Source organism: Anomaloglossus baeobatrachus, chromosome 1 (assembly GCF_048569485.1).
Source record: "Anomaloglossus baeobatrachus isolate aAnoBae1 chromosome 1, aAnoBae1.hap1, whole genome shotgun sequence".
In the NCBI taxonomy this organism is placed as follows: Eukaryota; Metazoa; Chordata; class Amphibia; order Anura; family Aromobatidae; genus Anomaloglossus; species Anomaloglossus baeobatrachus.
In genome coordinates, this window is record NC_134353.1 from 748164231 (window position 1) to 748185860 (window position 21630).

Sequence of the window (21630 nt, forward strand, 5' to 3'; positions counted from 1 at the left end):
TTCTGTTGCCATGGCTCCTGCAGATGCCTGGTTTGAGGCACAACTGAAATTCTTCTTTTTGCTAGGCTTACAGAACTTGGAATTCTGATGTAAAATGTGTTAACATCAGTGGAGAGTATGTGGAATAAATGTAAAGTTTCATCATGCTATCTCGGTTCTTTCTAGGTAAAGTCAAAGACTTATCAGCAGCCCTCATCTCATTATTTCCAATACTACCGTAGTGGGTCAAAAAGCTACAGTAACTTTCAATGTACAGGGTTGTCGTAGGTATAGATTAATTTTTGTGTGTCAAAAAATCCTTTTAAATAATTTAATAAAGTTTATATATAAATGAGAGCATTAAACCCCTAATTTCAATAAAATATATATTCACATACCATATTACATACACAAATACAAAAAGACATAACAGTTAAACAGATTAAAACAAACCTAAAGATTACTATGGGCAGGTGAATTTTTCTGCTGATTACAAATGTGTCAATTACACAAATAATAGGCTTATAAAATGAGGTCTGATGTGTCGTAAAAGAAGCAGCTACTTGACTGTATCATGAATGCCAATAAAGCGGTGTTTGCTTACCTGAAATTATATCCGGGAGAAACATTGTGATCCAATTCTCTATTGTCCAAACGCCGGAATGAGTACTTTGGAACACAGTATGTATGTTTTCTGTCCAGGTCACAGTTCCAACTAATCTGAATTCCCATAACACCACCCTTTAAAAACAAGACAGAACAGAGAGCTTTATAAACAGTCAGAGGGTGTTTCTTGTACAGGGTGATCCTATGAGCCTAAGATCCTAAACCCTTTCAAAGTAATTCATGCACTGTAGAAAACAATCTGCTTGTATCTGTAGTAGTTTTGTTAGCACAATCAGATCCGATAAATCCTTTGCAATGTCTGAAGAAAAACTGCAAAAATAGGACCTGTTGGCTATTTTCTCTTCTAACCAAGACAAACACACTGCTCCTGGATGTCATCGGCTCTGGACTCACTTAATTCGATTCCCACCAGCCCCATAGCAAGGATGAAAGAAAGTTATCTGCATTAGGGAATGGTTAACAGCACCCAAACCCATTCGGGGAGAGTATCCATGGTATAATGGGCTCTACGAAAAGAAGAAATCAGAATGGAGAAAGAATAGAAACCACAGCAGAAAAGGGGAGAGAACACATAGGAAGCATCAAAGTAGAAATTATGTATTTATAGAGCACCATTGATGATTATTTATTTATTATTATAGCGCCATTTATTCCGTGGTACAGTACAAAACAGACTGGTATAGGATGAGAGAGGACCCTGCCCGCGAGGGCTCACAGTCTACAGGGAATGGGTGATGGTACAATAGGTGAACACAGGTGAGCACAGAGCTGGTTGCGCAGTGGTGTACTGGACTGAGGGTTATTGTAGGTTGTAGGCTTGTTGAAAGAGATGGGTCTTGAGGTTCCTCTTGAAGCTTTCCACGGTAGGGGAGAGTCTGATATGCTGAGGTAAAGCGTTCCAGAGTATGGGGGAGGCACGGGAGAAATCTTGTACGCGATTGTGGGAAGAGGAGATAAGAGAGGAGTAGAGAAAGATCTTGTGAGGATCTGAGGTTGCGTGCAGGTAGGTATCGGGAGACTAGGTCACAGATGTAAGGAGGAGACTGGTTGTGGATGGCTTTGTATTTCATGGTTAATGTTTTGAACTGGAGTCGTTGGGCGATGGGAAGCCAGTGAAGGGATTGGCAGAGTGGCGAGGCTTGGGAATAGCGAGGGGAGAGGTGGATTAAGCGGGGCGCAGAGTTTAGGATAGATTGGAGGGGTGCAAGAGTGTTGGAAGGGAGGCCAGAGAGCAGGAGGTTGCAGTAGTCGAGGCGGGAGATGATTAGGGCATGCGCTAATGTTTTTGCTGATTCTTGGTTATGGAAAGCACGGATCCGGGAGATATTTTTGAGTTGTAGTCTTTATGAGGTGAAGAGGGCTTAGATGTGTGGCTTAAAGGATAGAGCAGAGTCTAGGGTTACTCCAAGGCAACGAGCTTGTGAGACTGGGGAGAGTGAGCAACCATCAAGTTTGATGGAAAGGCTTGTTGGAGGAGATGAGTGAGGAGGAGGAAAGACAATGTACTCTGTTTTGTCCATGTTAAGCTTTAGGAATGGCGCAGAGAAGGATTAAATAGCAGACAGACATTGTAGAATTTTGGTTAGTAGAGCGGTAGATCTGTGTGTCATTAGCATAGAGATGATACTGAAAGCCGTTGGACTCTATGAGCTGTCCCAGGTCGAAGGTGTAGATGGAGAACAGCAGGAGTCCAAGAACTGAGCCTTGGGGGACACAGACAGATAGGGGGCAAGATGAGGAAGTGGTGTGAGAATGGGAGACGCTGAAAGTTCGGTCAGTTAGGTATGAGGAAATCCAAGATAGGGCCAAGTCTGTGATGCCCAGAGATGAGAGAATCTGTAGTAGGAGGGAATGGTCTACTGTGTCGAAAGCAGAGGACAGGTCCAGGAGGAGGAGGATAGAGTAGTGTTGCTTGGCTTTGGCGGTTAGTAGATGACTTTTGTTAGGGCAGTTTCAGTAGAGTGATGTGGTCGGAAGCCAGATTGTAGCTGGTCAAAGAGGGAGCAGGAGGAGAGGTATGAGGACAATTCAAGATGGACATGCTGTTCCAGTAGTTTTGAGGCACAGGGGAGAAGGGATATGGGGCTATTCACGAGAAGTGGTTACATACAAAATACAAATCTAAATTACAGTGAACAAAGGGCCCTGCCCTTGTGGACTTACATCCTACAGAATGATAGGAAAGAAGACAGCAGATTGGGAGTTGCGACAGCTCTGCCAGTGATGAGGAGGTAGCAGGGTCATTGCAGGCTGTAAGCTTTCTTGACAAGATAGAAATTGAAAACCTATCTGAAGATTCCAAATGCGGCAGATAATCGAACGTGTAGGGGCACAGAATGCCAGAGGATGAGGGATACTCAGGAGAAGTCTTGGAGATGATTGGATGAAGGTGTTGTGGAGAGAAGGAGCTCATGGGAGGACCAGAGATTACGTGTTGGAAGATATCGGGAGATTAGTTCAGCTATAGATGGAGGAGGCAGGTTATGGATGGCTCTGTAGGTTAGTGTTAGTAGTTTGAATTGGACATGTTATGGAAATGGGAGCCCATTAAGGGACTTACAGAGGGGAGAAGCAGAGGAGACGTGGATTACACAGGGAGCAGAGTTAAGGATGTACTGGAAAAAAGTGAGTGTTAGCTCGGAGGCCACAGAAGAATTAGGTTGCAACAGCTGAGGTGGGAGATGATGAGAGCATGCTCTTCAATTTTAGTAGATTTTGGGTTGAATAAAGAACGGATTCTGGGATTTTTTTTAATTAAAAGCAGCAAGAGGTGGCAAGAGCGTGTTTGTGTGGTTTGAAGGCCAAGGCTGAGTCAACGGTTACTCTAAGGCAGCGGGAAAGCATGTTGTAACCTAGAACAGGGTCTTCCATTATTTTTGGCTCCAAAAGATGCGCTAGGGTTTATTTTCAGTGCATGTCTTATATCGGGAGATTAGTTCAACTATAGATGGAGGAGGCAGATTATGGATGTCTTTGTAGGTTAGTGTTAGTAGTTTGAATTGGACATGTTATGGAAATACTTGCTATACATTGTAATATTGTGTTACTGTAAGCCCCAGAAAATTTACAGTTGAGCGCCAAGCTAGTTAAACGTATGTTTATGCAAAATTAGTTTTCACACCTTCCCCCAAACAACACTCTGTGCCGCCGTCCGTGATTGGGTGCAGTCAGACTGTCGTATTACTCGCCCAAGGATCCCATCATAATCCTCAGACTAGCAGTCTGCTTTCCTGATCTGAGCGTGACAGGTTTCCTTCATAATACATGCTGTCACGTTCAGGTCAGAAGAGCTGCAAGCCAGTGAGGTTTACGATGCAATCCTTAGCCAAGTAAGCTGTCTCTCCCTGCAGTCTCTCTCTGTGTAGCAGTCTCTCTTTCCACAGTTAATACGACAGCCTTACTATCTCTCTCACTGTGAGTAATACAGCAGTTTGACTGCAGTCAATCACTGACACCAGCACAAAGGGATGGGCGGTAAAAAGGTGAACTTACATTTTTGCATTAATGGGCGAGTAATACAGTAGTCTGACTACACCCAATCTCTAAATCTGGCACAGAGGGGTGGGCGGGGGAAGAAGTGAATATTTATTTTGCATTAACATATGTTAAACAAGCGCGCAAATATAAATTACTTATAGGGCTTACAGCAACACAATGGGGCAATGTGCAAAAATAAAAATTACATATCCTGAAAGGGCTGGCAAAGCCCTATTTCAGGAAGCTATTAGTATAATGAACTGCAACTAGGGCTTATTTTTGGAGTAGGGTTTAAATTTTAAGCATACACCAATAAGCCAGAAAATTCCTGCTAGGGCTTATTTTCAGGGTAGGTCTTATTTGTGGGGAAACACTGAAGATCAGGTAGGGGAGTTAGGCGAGATGGTGGAAAGATTAGGAGTTCAGTTTTGTCTACATTGAGCTTGAGCAAGTGTGATGACAAGAAGGAGGATATGGCTGATAGACTCTCTGGGATTCTGGAAGGGTAATGACTTTTTATGCGGCCCCTGGGCAGATTTCCAGGGGCTGCAGTGCTGTGCTGGGGCCACTGGCCCTTTAAATTTAAATTACCATATGCGCTGCTTGTGCAATGGGTTCTCCCGCTGTGTCAGCGTGCTCAGCGGTGTGTACCCGCCCCTCTGCCTTCAGAGCAGTGTGCCCGCCCTTCTGCCCCCCGAACTGTATGCTCGTCCCTCTGTCCTCTGGAGCGGTGTGCCGGCCTCTCTGCCCTCTGGAGCGGTGTGCCCACCCCTCTGCCTTCTGGCGCTGAGTGTCCGGCGCCTGCTCTCCAAGGCTGTGTGTCTCCGGTGCCTGCCCTCTCTAGCCCGTTCAGTGCTTTGTGGCCTTCCAGTTCTGTGTACCACCCCCCAGATTTGTGTGCAATGCTCAGTGCTGTGTCCCCCCCCCTCCACCCATGCGGTGTGTCCCCCCCAGTGAAGTCAGGGCTCTGCAAGTGCTGTGTGCAGCCCCTCCCCCGTGCCCTCCCAATGCTGTATATCACCCCCAGTGTTGTTTTCCCCCAGTGAGGTCTATGCCCTCCAGCCCCTCTTGCGTTGTGTATGCCCTCCAGCCCCTCTTGCGTTGTGTATGCCCTCCAGCCCCTCTTGCGTTGTGTATGCCCTCCAGCCCCTCTTGCGTTGTGTATGCCCTCCAGCCCCTCTTGCGTTGTGTATGCCCTCCAGCCCCTCTTGCGTTGTGTATGCCCTCCAGCCCCTCTTGCGTTGTGTATGCCCTCCAGCCCCTCTTGCGTTGTGTATGCCCTCCAGCCCCTCTTGCGTTGTGTATGCCCTCCAGCCCCTCTTGCGTTGTGTATGCCCTCCAGCCCCTCTTGCGTTGTGTATGCCCTCCAGCCCCTCTTGCGTTGTGTATGCCCTCCAGCCCCTCTTGCGTTGTGTATGCCCTCCAGCCCCTCTTGCGTTGTGTATGCCCTCCAGCCTCTCTTGCGTTGTGTATGCCCTGCAGACCCTCTTGCGTTGTGTATGCCCTCCAGCCCCTCTTGCGTTGTGTATGCCCTCCAGCCCCTCTTGCGTTGTGTATGCCCTCCAGCCCCTCTTGCGTTGTGTATGCCCTCCAGCCCCTCTTGCGTTGTGTATGCCCTCCAGCCCCTCTTGCGTTGTGCATGCTCTCCAGCCCCTCTTGCGTTGTCTGTGCCCTCAGCTCCTCTTGCGATGTCTGTGCCCTCAGCCCCTCTTGCGATGTCTGTGCCCACCCCAGCCACTCTTGCGTTGTGTATGCCCACCCCAGCTCCTCTTGCGCTGTACATGCCCCCAGCGTCTCCTGTGATGTGTATGCCCCCTCAGCCCCTCTTGTGTTTGCCTCCAGCGTCTCCTGTGATGTGTATGCCCCAGTGTCTTCTGTGACTTATACATCACATTGGAGATGCTGGGGACATATACATCACAGGAGACACTGGGGACATACATAACACAGGAGCGGCTGTGGGCATTTACATCACAGGAGGGGCTGTGGGCATTTACATCACAGGAGGGGCTGTGGGCATTTACATCACAGGAGGGGCTGTGGGCATTTACATCACAAGAGGGGCTGTGGGCATTTACATCACAGGAGGGGCTGTGAGCATTTACATCACAGGAGGGGCTGTGAGCATTTACATCACAGGAGGGGCTGTGAGCATTTACATCACAGGAGGGGCTGTGAGCATTTACATCACAGGAGGGGCTGTGAGCATTTACATCACAGGAGGGGCTGTGAGCATTTACATCACAGGAAAGGCTGGGGGCATATATATGTCCCTAGCCTCTCATGTGATGTATGTGCCCCTGGTGTCTCCTATCTGATGTATATATGTCAGCCTCATTGTCTCCTATGTGATGTATATGCCTCCAAGACCTCCAGTGATGTATGTGCCTTTAGCATCGCCTGTGATGTACATACAGCAGTCCCAGTGTTTCCTATGTGATGTGTGTGCCTCCAGTATCTCCTGGGATGTATATACAGCGTCTGTTATGTGATGTATATGATTTACCAATCTTATTATCACAAGGAGTAGACTGTGCTCCAGACCGAAACAAACCTGAAAAAGCAGCTGTGAGAAGAAACATGATTAGTATCATCAAACATCCCAGCCGCACCACAGACAAGCGGCTTCAGCCGCCACAGTAGGGGTGAGTTAATTACTTGTTTGACCAAATATAGCAGGGTCATTTTCACATTGATAATTTTGTGTGGCCCCCGAAGGTTGGTAGAAATTTCCAAATGGCCCCTGGCTGAAAAAAGGTTCCCCACCCCTGGTCTAACATCGGGGCCCGAGAGGTAGAGCTCAGTAAAGCTAGTACTGGAAGCCAGTGCAGTTTCAGTCTAATGGTGGGGACAGAAGCCGAATTGTGGGTTGTCAAAGAGTGAGCTAGATCAGGGTTCCCCAACTCCAGTCCTCAAGGCCCACCAACAGTGCATGTTTTCAGGATTTCCTTAGCATTGCACTGCTGTTGGAACCAGCACCTGGGCAGGTAATTATATTAACACCTGTGCAATGCTAAGGAAATCCCAAAAACCTGCACTGTTGGTGGGCCTTGAGGACTGGAGTTGGGGACCTCTGTGCTAGATGAGAGGTGGGAGGAAAGTTCAGCATTGATATGCTGTTCGAGGAGTATAGAAGCGAATGGGAGCCAGCAATATGGGGCGACAACTGGATGTAGAGGTCGAGTTGTGGGATGGGTTCTTCAGGAATGCATTATCGTGGCATGTTTGAAAGCAGAAGGGAAGGTACCAGAAGTTAACAATAGGTTAAAGAGATGGGTAAGGGCCGAGGTAAGCACAAGTGATGAGGTGCAATTTGTAGAGATGAGAAAGCTCTCCTTCAGTCTTGTTTGAGAGAAAGGTAATGGGGGGGGGCGGCTGCGCAGTGGTCTATTATACATAGGTGTTGTGGTGGTTGAACAATAAAGACTTGTTTTGTCGATCTTATCTTTGAAGTAGACCTGTTTAGCTGAGAAAGGTGATCCGAAACAGCTGTTGGGCTTGGACCTAGGACCGGCTTTCTCCTCCCTATCACAGAGTACTGGTATGTTGCTGGGTTTACCCTGAATATGTTTATATTGATTTGATGAGAGATTCGCTGTACCCAAAGATATATCTCTATATTGTTTATAGGGGGGTTTGTACAATATTAATAATGACTGGCATCAGGCACTTTGTTGTACTAATTGAGTATTTTTGCCTATAATATCCAGTCATTTATACTTTGGCCCTGGTCCCCACGATGTGAGGTCTTTCTTAGTGTCCTCCTTATTTATGTTACTTTGGGGAATTATGCAAGTGCATTTACCACTTTTTTAACTGTTTGTGAACTTTTCTAATAAAGATATTTTGGACTTTATCACTCCATTGTGTGGTTTCCACATTTTTTGTAGTATATATAGGAGTATGTCCTGTTATCAGGAATCCAATATTTTGGGGATATTACCTGTTTTCTGATATGTATACAGTTGGATATATGTGTGCATCCCCATTTCCCATGAAAATTGTTTCAATTTCTATTTCTGTGTTATTCACAGTTTTGTTTTCGGGACCAATGGATTACAGGGTACGCGACAATACTTGGCGTTCCCATATCAGCGAGGCATTTAAAGAAGACCTTGCTTGTGGTTTTAATGATAAACATAATGACAATCAGGCGGATATACAGAGGTTAAAAAATCTACTCCACAGGAGAACCAAGTTATGGTGGAATAAAGGGTTTCTGGAGCAGTATGTATCCAGAGGATTGGTACCACGCGGTCTGCGCATTCAGGTGTTCCCCTCTTTTCCTATCCAGGAGGAGTGGTTCACCAATGCTTGGGAATCTTGCGCAGACGCGTGTTCTAAACAATTCATGGAATTACTTATCAGGCTTAATGAGTCCCATGTGGGGGAGATGGAGACGGAAATTGAATCCATCCAGGAGAAACTTAAAAAAGAATTAACGGAGGATCAATTGACTAAATTCAACATGGAAATTGATGGTGAATTTGCAAGGTGGGAGAATGAGATTAAGACCACAAAAATTAAAAAACTCCAAAGAGACCTGAATGATCGAGCGAATAAACAGGTGTATAGATGGAGAAAAGGCCATTCCAATCAATTTAATTATAATAAACCGAGATCGGCATCTATATCATCCCGTACTTCAGGGGAGAGTACAGAGGTGGAGGAGAAGGATGAGACCCAGCTTCCCATGAGTAGCCATAAAAGAATATATGGTGTTCCCAGACAGACCCGGGGGGCTACTCAGGGGAAAAGAAAAGGCATCTCACCTACATTACCCCAGGAACAACAAAGAACTAAAAAGAACCAATTGGAGGTAATTAACCTATCCACCCATACATTAACTGAAGCTCAGGTGCAGGTCCTTCAGCTGGGTCTGTCCTTTGTGCCGACAGGCACTTTTGACCTATTTACTACAGTGAAGGACCTCCACCTGTTCGCCCGCAAACTGGTACTACAAAAATTACATCATAAAACTACTGTTAGTCGGGAAACACTGACTGAGAGGGAACAGGCAGCCATCACTATTTTGGAGGAATTGGAGCGAGAAGGTGATGGAAATATGTCCACCGTTTTTCCACATGAAATCCTTCCGAAATCTAGGACTTTTCCCCCCTTGTCCATATGTCCGCAGCTTGATATTTTCGTCAGGTTGGTTACCAAGGAGCTGGAAAAAATTCCTAAATTTAGCTCTGGTGACAACCTGACGAGACAACAACGCACTGCCATTCGCGAACTTCGTGATATGACTGATGTGGTGATTAAGAATGCGGACAAGGGGGGAAATGTCGTTGTTTGGCCTGTCTGCAAATATGAGAGGGAAGCGTTCAGACAGCTGAATGTTAAGACTACCTATACCAGACTTACTACCAACCCCACTGTTGGCTATAGATTGGAATTAACATCTATTTTGGAGGAAGCTTTGTCAGAGGGGGTTATATCTCCTAAGGTCAGGGATGGCCTTCTGGTTAATTGCCCTAAATTACCTACCTTCTACCTCTTACCTAAGGTTCACAAGGATGCCACCAATCCCCCGGGACGCCCGATCGTCTCGGGGATTGGTGGCCTTTGTGAACCTGCCTGCACCTTTGTGGATTTCTATCTCAAACCATTGGTGCAGAATTTACCTTCTTACCTCAAGGACACTAATGATTTGTTGAAGAAATTGGATGGTGTCCACGTAGAGGCAGACATGTGGTTGGTGACAGCAGACGTTGAGTCCCTGTACACCTGTATTTCCCACGAACAGGGTCTGGAAGCTTCCAGATATTTTCTATCAGGTAGTTCTTGGGACAGGTCTCTGTGTGGTTTCATCTTGGACCTCCTAGACTTTATCCTCCATCACAATGCGTTCACGTTTAAGGACCGTTTTTTTTCTGCAGAGGCGTGGCACCGCCATGGGCGCAGCATGTGCACCATCGTACGCAGGACTGTTTCTGGGCAGGTGGGAGCAGGAAGTTCTACATGGATCATTGTTTGCCCAGAATATTGTCTGCTGGTACAGGTATATCGATGACGTGCTGCTCCTGTGGCAGGGTGCACGTCCTCTGCTGGATACTTTTATGGAAGAACTTAACCGGAATGACTTTAACGTGAAACTAACTTACAAGGCGGATCAAAAGAGAATTGATTTTTTGGATGTTGTGGTGGAGGTTGGAGAGGATGGTTTAATTGAAACAGATCTGTTCAGGAAGACCACGGCGGTTAACGCATTACTCCATGCATCTTCTGCTCACCAGAGATCAACCATCAGAGCTATTCCCACTGGCCAATTTCTGAGGGCTAAGAGGATTTGCTCTACCCCACAGAAATTTGAGCGACAGGCTGAAGATCTCAAGGTGAGATTCAGGGATAGGGGATATGGTACTCGGGGGATTAAATTGGGCTATCAGAGAGCCAAACATGTATCCCGTGAGCACCTCCTCTATGGTCCTAATAAGAGGATTTTTGATGGGGGCAGTAACCAGACTAGATTTATTTCTACTTTTAATGGGCAGTGGGGCCGAATAAGGGGTGCATTGTCCAAGCACTGGTCTGTGTTACAAACAGATCCGGTGCTGGCCAATGACTTACCACCTTCCCCCCTTGTCACCTCCAGGAGAGGGAGGAGCCTATGGGACCTCCTGGTGGACAGCCATTATGTTACCAAGAAACCAGGTGGCCCCTTCGGTTCCGGTCCTCCAAGAGTGGGATGTTACACATGTGGCGAATGCATAACCTGCACCTCTGGTAATGTTATAAGGGGCAAGGAATTCTTTTCGGCGGATGGAAAACGACGTTTCTGCATAAAAAAATATATTTCATGTAGCAGTACGTACGTGATTTACCACGCCACGTGCCCCTGCAATTTGATTTATATAGGCCTTACAACCAGACAACTGCGGGTTCGCATTCGCGAGCATGTTCGCGACATCCAAAAAGCCCCGTCGGTAACGGATCTCACGCTGCTCAGGACTCTCCCCAGGCACTTTAAAGTCCATCACAACTGTGATCCCACTGGACTGAGTGTGGTGGGGATTGACCTGGTCAACAGTGGGATCCGCGGAGGCAATATGAAACTGGTCCTCTCTAAACTGGAAAGCAGGTGGATCTTTACTCTTGGGACCTTGTCTCCTGGCGGTCTAAATGAGCAGTTAAGCTTTGCTCCATTCCTCAACACATGATTTGGTTTTGCCTGATGGGGGTGGGTGACCTCCTTATCCTCTATGGATTTTTATTGGTTTTTATATATTTTTATTTTCCGTCTGTTATTATGTTGTCTTTTAATTGCATGTTGTCTATATGTTTTTGTAACAGAATTCCATCTGAGGACTTGTCTAATTGATCCCCATATTCTCCTTCTTTCCTGATTCGAATACTGGTCCTGGATCATCACTGATGAAATTTTCGTATAACCACGACCTGAAAATTGGAGCAGGATCTGAATTGATGTGTTTCGTTATAGATGTGGAATATGCCATTAAAAATCCGAGCGTAGCCTAAGTCTCCTTTTCTCTTTGTATTATGTTAGTTTTGTGATTCACCTTGTGGATCATGCCACCCGGTGCCGTGGATTGATCGCCTGGTATTGTGGTTGTTTGCTCTGGGGGCGGTGTGTGCGCGGGGGTTTGCGGGTACTGTGTTTGTGGCTCATGTGCGCATGTTTACCCCGGAGGGGACCATGAACTAAGTACTGTATATATCTTGATGGGTATCACGAATACCTTGATCTTGTCGGTGGGTATGGTATATAATGACCTAAGTAGGTCCCTTCCCACGCTACGGAGTAGCTAGATTTCTATTCTTGGTTCTCTCCGGGGTGGGCGTGTACTCGTGGGCTATGGCCACGGTGTGTGTGGGCTGCCGTGTATGCCGCTTTCGGAGCGGATGGTCACGGCGCCGGGCGGTTGGTCTGTGGCACCTGGTGGCATAATGATCCAAGAGGGATATATCTAAAACGGATCAATATTGTGTGCATACACCTACCTTTGAGAAGGTGGCTATAACTTATGTGCATGTATACATTCTAGAGTAGGTGTGGTTATGATCTATGTGCATACGCCTACCTTAGAGAAAAAATTTACAACTTATAGGCATATATTTACTTCAGAAAAATACAATAATATCTTATGTATATATACCTATCTCAGAGGAGTGTAGTCACATTTTATGCAAATAAAAAAATGGATTTATTTATCCTGGAGTAAGTAGTTATAAATTATGCACATACATCTACTCGAGATAAATGTAGGTATGATCCATGAGTATATGTTTACCCTAGAGAAAATATTTTTAGCTTAGGTTCATATGTTTGCCCTGGAGTAGCTACAGCTTATGTGCATACTTCTATTCTAGTGTACATTATGGTAGTTATAGTTTATGTGCATGTACTTGCCCCTGAGTAGATTATGAAATAGTACTATATATACCTTTGGGAATAGTGTATGTTATGACACTCCTTGGTGGGTATAGTGGATGATGTCCTGGTTAGGAGTTCATCTACACTGTAAATCATGCCTATTCCTATTCACTATTAATCATATCTATGGGCGGTTTACTCTTAGCTCCTCTGTGCTGCCATCACCCCGTCTGTGGCTGCACAGCGCGCGTCTCTCAGCGTGATCTCCGGGTGTGCACACCCGGCGGCATCATAGGTGGCACCGCGCATGCGTGAGTGACGTCACGGGGAAATTTTCCCCGACGCATGCGCGGTTTGCTATCACCTGCCGCCGGTCGTGTTTGCACACGTCAGATCCGGAGTACGTCTGGGGGTGTGCGCGCAAGAGCGGCTGGACATGGTGATGGATAATCATACACACTATTTAAGGGTGAGAGAGAGGGGATCCTGACAACGTGCGGTGTCCCTTGAAAAAGGTGATCCGAAACAGCTGTTGGGCTTGGACCTAGGACCGGCTTTCTCCTCCCTATCACAGAGTACTGGTATGTTGCTGGGTTTACCCTGAATATGTTTATATTGATTTGATGAGAGATTCGCTGTACCCAAAGATATATCTCTATATTGTTTATAGGGGGGTTTGTACAATATTAATAATGACTGGCATCAGGCACTTTGTTGTACTAATTGAGTATTTTTGCCTATAATATCCAGTCATTTATACTTTGGCCCTGGTCCCCACGATGTGAGGTCTTTCTTAGTGTCCTCCTTATTTATGTTACTTTGGGGAATTATGCAAGTTCATTTCCCACTTTTTTAACTGTTTGTGAACTTTTCTAATAAAGATATTTTGGACTTTATCACTCCATTGTGTGGTTTCCACATTTTTTGTAGTATATATAGGAGTATGTCCTGTTATCAGGAATCCAATATTTTGGGGATATTACCTGTTTTCTGATATGTATACAGTTGGATATATGTGTGCATCCCCATTTCCCATGAAAATTGTTTCACTGTTTAGCTGAGAAGCAACAATTGTGAAAGTTGCTTTTTTAAATGCGGTGAATGTTTCTTGTGAGTATTTTCTTTCAGCAACGCTCCGCAACCTTGGACACTTATCAAAGCTTTTTAGTGAGATTTTTGCATCAGGTTTGTCTATCGTTTAGTCAAACTCTCCCATGCACGAGAGGGGCGAAGAATTAAAGAATGAGTTTTGTGTTTGAGAGATTAAAGTAGTTTCCAGTAGGTGGGGGCTATAGAAGGGTGAATTCATCGATGGTATCAGCTACGGGGGTCCAGAATTAGGAGATATATTGCCAACAGTGAGGAGAAGCAAAGAAAGGGAGAGAAGGTGGGAGAAAGAGTGGCTCGCATGTAATAAAAGAGAATCCACATGGGAGAGGTGATAACACAGGAGTTGTAACAGATGGGTAAACGGAAGAGAAATACAGCTGTGCTAGTTAATGATACCTGGTGAGGGGAGCAGGTTTCTGGAGTCACAGACCCCACATCCAGCATAAATTAATGGGACGGACAATTCCACATGTAAAAGTTCTAAAATTAGGAGCAGGTAAATTGCATATCAGGAAGGTCTGAAAACTATTGAAGATTGTAACCCTAAATTTAGTATAATAGCTTTTAACGAAGGGTAACCGCTTTTAACTTTAAAAGGGTATTCACCATCATAAAAGATCTTCTGGAAAAATGCTCGAGTTCCCCATTGATTTCCATTCTACTCGATAAACAAGTTGAGCCAATCTGAGCGTCCGACTACTCGTTACGAGAACTAAGCACCTGAGCATGATAGTGTAGGCTCATCACTAGTTGTTATTTTTTGAATGGAGCATAATTTTTAAAAGGTGTAAATTTAAAAAATATTTACACATTTTCTGCTTAATTAAATGCATCTTTTATGATGGGAATACCCCATTAAATGAGAAGAATCTACTCTACTCGTGATGAGCAGCCAAAACGTTTTCTTGGCGCATTCACAACAACAGATCTGACAATTTCCTTGAATAGCACTGTTCCTTCAAGTGTGTTGTCAGACTTTAAAAGACTTCAAAAAGGCCATTATGAGTGAAACAAAAGAAAAAAAATTTGGGAATGGGGGAAAAAAATGTCGCCCTCGAACAAAGTGTAATAAATATATATATATTATATAATATATATATATATATATATATAATATATATATATATATATATTATATATATATATATATATATATCTTTAATAAAATTATATGACAGTGATATGAATGCAATAAAAAAAAAAAAATCCTTTAGAGTGGTTTTGGAGGTGCTATGTTTGGGGTATTTATTTTATTTATTTTTTTAGATATAATGCATTGTTTTTTAAGATAACATTCTTCTCTGAACATACCAATACAGCCATCTCTTGGAAAGATTCTCCGGCCTCCTGCACCATCCTTCCCAGATGGAATATAGGACAGAATGGATGCTTCACTCTGTCATACATGCAGGTTTTCAGATATTCTGCACTGATATTTTGCAAAATGTTTCGCCTACAAAAAGAACAAAAACAACACTACTACATTTTTCAGCCATTTTTTGTTACATTTCAACCTTCTTAATAGGAATTAAGTTAGTTAAATGACAGCAAGCTGCTAAATTACACATTGCATACACGTTCCTCTATATCACCAGAGCCAGTGCTCCATTATGGCTCACAAAAGTGTTCCTGGAAAGACTACCTCCCCACATGACATCTATATGATCTAATACGGCATAAAGCCAGGGTTGGTAAGAAGTGTCTTAAAACTGTATATAATGGTCAAAAAACATACTATTGTTTAGCTTCATTACAGCCTACATCATTTTTCACCAATATGGCAAGTCTGAAAAAAAAATGTGTTAAAAAAAAAAAACGAACTGATTCCACAATTCAGTGATCTGGTTGTTTTAAAATTGGAACTGTACTTTCATCAAACTTTGCATATAAAAATTATACAGACAATTATTGGAAATTTTGTAATGTATCTTACCAGAGAAAGTTGCTTACTTCTCCAATTACAAACCACTTCTTCATTTCCCCCTGCCTTTAAAACTCAATATTACTTCTGAAAACAAAACATCTCAGCTCCACCTTGCTCAAAACAAGACAAACTGCCAGCACGATGAGGTAACTGTTTACATCTTTTATTTTACTCTATGGAGAAAAATACACTCTGAGGGAGATACAGAAAGATCACGCTGAGCTTTCTAACAAGTCTTTAACCTAATCCCAGAGCTGGATTCTCATCTATACAGCCCAGGACTGCAGTATCATCTCCACCATGCTGGGACTTCTGTTGTGTGCTATTTAAGGAATGAAGAGCAGGAATCTCTGTGCAATTTATTTCTTTATTTTACTCAATATTAATTCCATAGCGCTTTACAGACGTGATCATTACTGTCCCCATTGGGGCTCACAACTTAAATTCCCTATCTGTATGTCTTTGGAGTATGGGAGGAATCAGTAGGACCCGGAGGAAACCCAAGCAAACACAGGAAGAACGTACTTCCTATAGATGTTCTTGGCTGGATGTGAACCCATAACCGAAGCAAGTCTGCAGTGCTAGCCAATGAGCCCCTCTTCTGCCCGTGCATGGAAGAATAAAGCAGCTGGGTCTCCTCTCATCAGCTCAAAATTAATTGCAAATTTAGAGATAGAGCCTACAGATGAGAAAACTAGTGAAAATGCAAGATATAAGTCATATAATGGCCAGAAAGAGTGTTCGTCCTCGTGCACAAACATGACAGATTATTTTGAGAATTTTACATAGTGACCCTATAGAATTGCATAATATTGCAACTTTTAAATTAAAATTAAATAATGTTGATAAATGTAAAGTTGTAAAGCTGCGTATACATTAAACGGAAGTAAACTCGGGACTACAGAACAGGAGAAAGACTTGGGTATTCTCATTACAAATAAGCTGAGCAGCAGCACTCAATGTCAGGCAACAGCTGCTAAAGCAAACAAGATTTTAGGGTGTATAAAAAGAGATTAGATCCCGTGATTCCAACGTATTGTTACCCCTCTATAAATCACTTTATAAGGCCACATCTGGAATATGGGATTCAGTTTTGGGCTCCACATTTTAAAAAGGACATTCAGAAGTTAGAGTCGGTTCAAAGGCAGCTAACTAAACTACTACAAGGAATTGAAGGCCTCCCATATGAGGACAGGTTGAAAAAGTTAGATATGTTTAGCTTAGAAAAAAGACGTCTCAGAGGAGATCTCATTTATATGTATAAATACATGTGTGGTCAATATAAAGGACTGGCACATGACTTATTCCTTCCAAAGACCATACTAAGGACCAGGGGGCATATGCTGTGAGTGTAAGAAAATCGATTCCCGCAGCTAAATATGAAAGGGTTCTTTACAGTTAGAGCAGTCAGACTGTGGAATGCCCTACCACAAGAGGTAGTAATGGTAGATACTATAACAGCTTTTAAAAAAGGGCTGGATGATTACCTCAGTACACACAACATTGTTGGTTATAAGTGACTTAGTGACCAAATGTAGAATTGGTGGAGGAAGGTTGAACTAGATGGACCTAGTTACTTAGGTTGAAAAAAGACCTATGTAAATTCTCTGTCAAAACTATTAGCTAGATGAACCACTGGCACCCTTGGTTCACTTTCACTACCACTTTAACACATAATATGCAGGTAAAAAATATCTGTGCTCAATTACTCTTCTATACTTGTATTTTCTATATAGTGTTGTATTAAGTACTTACTTGGAGAAATTGAATTTGGGGTACCAGATGTTGTTCTTTATAAGCACAGTAAAATTTTCTGCAGCTCCAAGAAAAGCAGGCCTTAAAAGAAGAAGAGGATCAATTATCACAAACAATTTATAAAACAAAAGTGAAGTACCGGAGCACAGGTATAAAACAATGAGCAGAGATTATTAAAAAAATAAATAAAAAAATAAAAATTTGCATTCCTGTCTTTTAAAAGCCTTACATTTTGGAAATATTGAAAAATATTTACCACGAAGATAGGTTTTTTTTTTCCCTCAAAAAAAGCCAAAAACCCCAAAACAAATTAATTCATTTCAATTGATGTAGCTAATCTAACAGGATGTTTTTGCAAAGCAGTTTCAAGCAATTTCATAAAATTAAAAAAAATTAAAAAATTTTTTTTAAAAAAAAGGATCCTGTCCGTCATAACGACACGCGGAATGAATCAGAGCCTGGCTGCATAATTGTTGCCAGGAATGTTGTTCTTTTAAAAGCTCCATAGTTCTGGAGAAAACATTATTTAAACAATCTGGCCAGGGACTACAGGTAGAAAAAGACTAGTCCAGAGGCATCCCTGGCTGGCTTCTCCATGCACCTCTGTAATTGGTTGAATGATCTCTCACGTGTGCACATGGCTTCTTTTTGTTTTTATTTTTCTTGTGAAGCAAGCTGTCCTTTATGATCCTTTTTAACTAAAAACTTAGATACAAATACAATTGTAGTGGTTACAGTTCATAAGGGGCGACAGTGTGTTGGTCGTAGTTCATAAGGGAAGATGGTGTTGAGGACATTCTTCGTGAGAGGAAAGTGTGGCGGTTACAGTTCATAAGAGCAGACAGTGTGGCAGATATAGCTTACAAGTGGGGGAACGGTTACTCAGGGTCACAGAGCAGGGCAGATTTTTATTATTCAAGATCATTATTATAACACTTATTTTTAATGACATTGTGTCAGGATGTGCTGCAAGAAGCCGGAGAAAAGTGAAGTCTGCAGAAGAGAATAAAGAATGTGAAAATGTACAAAAAAAAACAAACAAAAAAAACATTATGGCATCAGGACCAAGCGAAGAATAAAGGGATGAGAAGGACGCCACAATCAGACAAAAAGTCACCTATAAAAAGGTACATGAATGTAGATGTTTATTTGTAATACTGCCTGCAATTGATTAGTACTGTGGCTCCTGTATGGTCTGAAATCTGATGATGGCGATTAACAACAACTCCTGGTAGATCCTTACTATTGTTAAGGACATACCAGGAGTTGTATGTCCCCGAGATACAAATGTATACGGCTGACATGAGAAATGATTACTGTATTAAAGACGTTCTATCCTTTCAGAAAATTCCGGCCCCCAAACCAGTTGGTTATAAAAAAGAAAAAGACAAAAAAAAAGTGCTTTACTTACAATCCCCAGATACATCACTGTCTCAACCGTTGTTCCCAGTGTCTAGAAAACGGTTGCAGAGTTGACATCATCTCCACTATCAATTAGTGAGCTCAGTGGCACTGATCGGAGCATTCCATCGACACTGGCAGAGTTATGTCATGTAGTCAGTGCTGCAGCCAATATATGACACCAGAGCAGTGGCAGAAACTCAACAAAAGGCCCTGGAGATGATAATTAATGCTCAGTTTTTTCTTTTTTACCACAAAGTACGCTCACGAACTGGAATTTTCTAAAAAGGGACACTCCCTTTAAGCTTGGTCCTGTACTGGCGGTGCCTCTGGTGCTCCATTCCTGTACTGGCGGTGCCTCTATTGCTCCATTCCTGTACTGGCGGTGCCTCTGGTGCTCCATTCCTGTACTGGCGGTGCCTCTGGTGCTCCATTCCTGTACTGGCGGTGCCTCTGGTGCTCCATTCCTGTACTGGCGGTGCCTCTGGTGCTCCATTCCTGTACTGGCGGTGCCTCTGGTGCTCCATTCCTGTACTGGCGGTGCCTCTGGTGCTCCATTCCTGTACTGGCGGTGCCTCTGGTGCTCCATTCCTGTACTGACGGTGGCTCTGGTGCTCCATTCCTGTACTGACGGTGGCTCTGGTGCTCCATTCCTGTACTGACTGTGGCTCTGGTGCTCCATTCCTGTACTGACTGTGGCTCTGGTGCTCTATTCCTGTACTGACGGTGGCTCTGGTGCTCTATTCCTGTACTGACGGTGGCTCTGGTGCTCTATTCCTGTACTGACGGTGGCTCTGGTGCTCTATTCCTGTACTGACGGTGGCTCTGGTGCTCTATTCCTGTACTGACGGTGGCTCTGGTGCTCTATTCCTGTACTGACGGTGGCTCTGGTGCTCTATTCCTGTACTGACGGTGGCTCTGGTGCTCTATTCCTGTACTGACGGTGGCTCTGGTGCTCTATTCCTGTACTGACGGTGGCTCTGGTGCTCTATTCCTGTACTGACGGTGGCTCTGGTGCTCTATTCCTGTATGGAAGGTAACGCTGGTACTGTAAGCCTGTACTGACTGTGGCTCTGGTGCTGTGTTCCTGTATTGACTGTGGCTCTGGTGCTGTATTCCTGTATGGAGGGTGACGCTGGTACTGTAATCTTGTATGAACAGTGGCTTTAGTGCTGTATTGCTGTATGAATGGTGGTTTCAGTATTGTATTCATGCATAGGTGGTGGTTTTAGTGATGGTGGCATTACAACCAAACATTTAAAAAAAAAAATAAATAAAAAATGATGAAGTGTTTGGCTTTGCTTTAATTGGACTAATATGGAGAATCATGTTAACAGGTAATTTTTACAAAACAATGATGATGTATTTGCATTTATTCACTTCAGATTTATATTGCACTGAAAGGAAGTATGTCATTTAAATTTTATCAGCAGCAACAAATGCTAGAATCAGCCCTGATCTAGATATCCCGAGATGTCCATTGCACTTTTCTCACCAAGGACTGTATTCAGTTGTGGCTGAGTACGAGGATTGCCAGGAGAGAACCAGGCCACACGGGGTTACAGTATGGGGAGATAAGGTATGCACACCAGTGACTATGTAAGGGGAATACATGAAATAGCAGAAACTGCTGTGTGAATACTGACTTGAAAAATCCAATAGCTATATGTAAGAGTGAAAATGTGAAAAATGGAATCTGCATTACTGCCATGAACATATGAATCAAGAGAAATTTAGCTACTGAATTGATCAATGCAATAGAGCCCCAACACTACGCCAAAGTATTTCTCTACGTTGGGGTCCCTAGCTTGTGTGTGTCCTCTCATGCAGTTAAAAAACTTACAGTGTATGGGAAGCTGAGACCCAGGCTATTTATGGGTATGATTTTTTTTACACGGGGTTACAGGTCCCCAGCGCAGGGTCCCATTCAGTTGGTCTGCCAAACCTGCAGGTGGGGGTACTTCATACCCTCCACCATAACACCACAGAGTCCGGAGCCACGTAGCAACGAGAGGGCCCATAGTTCACAAGAGGCAAGCAGCCGGAGTGACCTGGTCCAGGCTACAAGCAGACGGTCCGAAAAAGGAGAGAACAGGCAGAAGCAACTTCCCTGGGTGACCCCGTAGGACTACAAGTCTGGGTCACCACAAAAACACAAGGGCTAGGAAGGTGAGTCAGTAGCCACCCTCACAAGTCAGCCTGAAGGAGCCTGGTTCCTGCTTTGTGCATCACAGCTACGCCCCGGTTACTCACCCTGCCACCTGACGTAAGTAAAAACCCTGAAGGACATTCTGGTTGTGCGTGCGAGTCATTCTGCGACTTGTGGTTCTACACACCCAAACTGGGCCCTGGGGCCAGCCTCACTCTCGGGAGGCCACTACATCTAACTGCATTCAACATCAGCCCCAGGCGTCCCCTAATCTGCAGTGGCGGTCGCCCTGACCGCAATACCGAGAGTGGCGTCACGAATCCAACAGAAATCATCCTACCTGTGACCAGAAGATCTCCAAGTCTGTGGCGACCATCTGCACCTGAAGGTAATGCGCGGGGCGACACAGCAGCTCTAGTGTTTCATGGAGCATGCCAGAGGTCACAAATCAGTACAAGTCTATGATAGCCTCATTCTGGCCTTCTTCTGGCTCTTGCATTGTGAGCTTGTGATGTAACTTTTGACTTTCGGCCAGTTAGACGTTATGGGCACAAGATGGTGCCATGGGACTGGAGCATCACCGAAACAGGACGAAGCCATCAGAGGGGGGGGGGGGGTTGAGGTATAAGAACGGGGGTAGGGGATTCAGATATAAAAGCACCACTCAGCAAAAAAGAAAAAAAAAAAAACCGCTGGTGTTGGTGCTTTAACCTTTTCTCTTCCATCATGGCACACTTTTGCCACCATTTACCAGTGCAAACTGTTCCTATTTTATTTTTAGAAAAAAAACAAAAACACAATGTATGCTACACTAGTGCCTTCTCTTTTTGATCCATTACACCTTGTTTTTCATTTTTTTTCTGTTAT

General features: G+C 44.0%; 1 protein-coding gene across 1 annotated transcript in view; it reads right to left on the reverse strand.

Annotated features, from left to right (window-relative positions):
• The window catches only part of P2RX4 (purinergic receptor P2X 4), a 101718-nt gene that overhangs the window by 42658 nt on the left and 37430 nt on the right, over positions 1–21630 (reverse strand). The window contains exons 6-8 of the mRNA XM_075323592.1: positions 17214–17294; positions 14846–14987; positions 584–720 (exon numbers count right to left, since the gene is read on the reverse strand). Coding sequence (XP_075179707.1) covers positions 584–720; positions 14846–14987; positions 17214–17294 — 360 coding nt within the window. The remainder of the gene's footprint in view (positions 1–583; positions 721–14845; positions 14988–17213; positions 17295–21630) is intronic.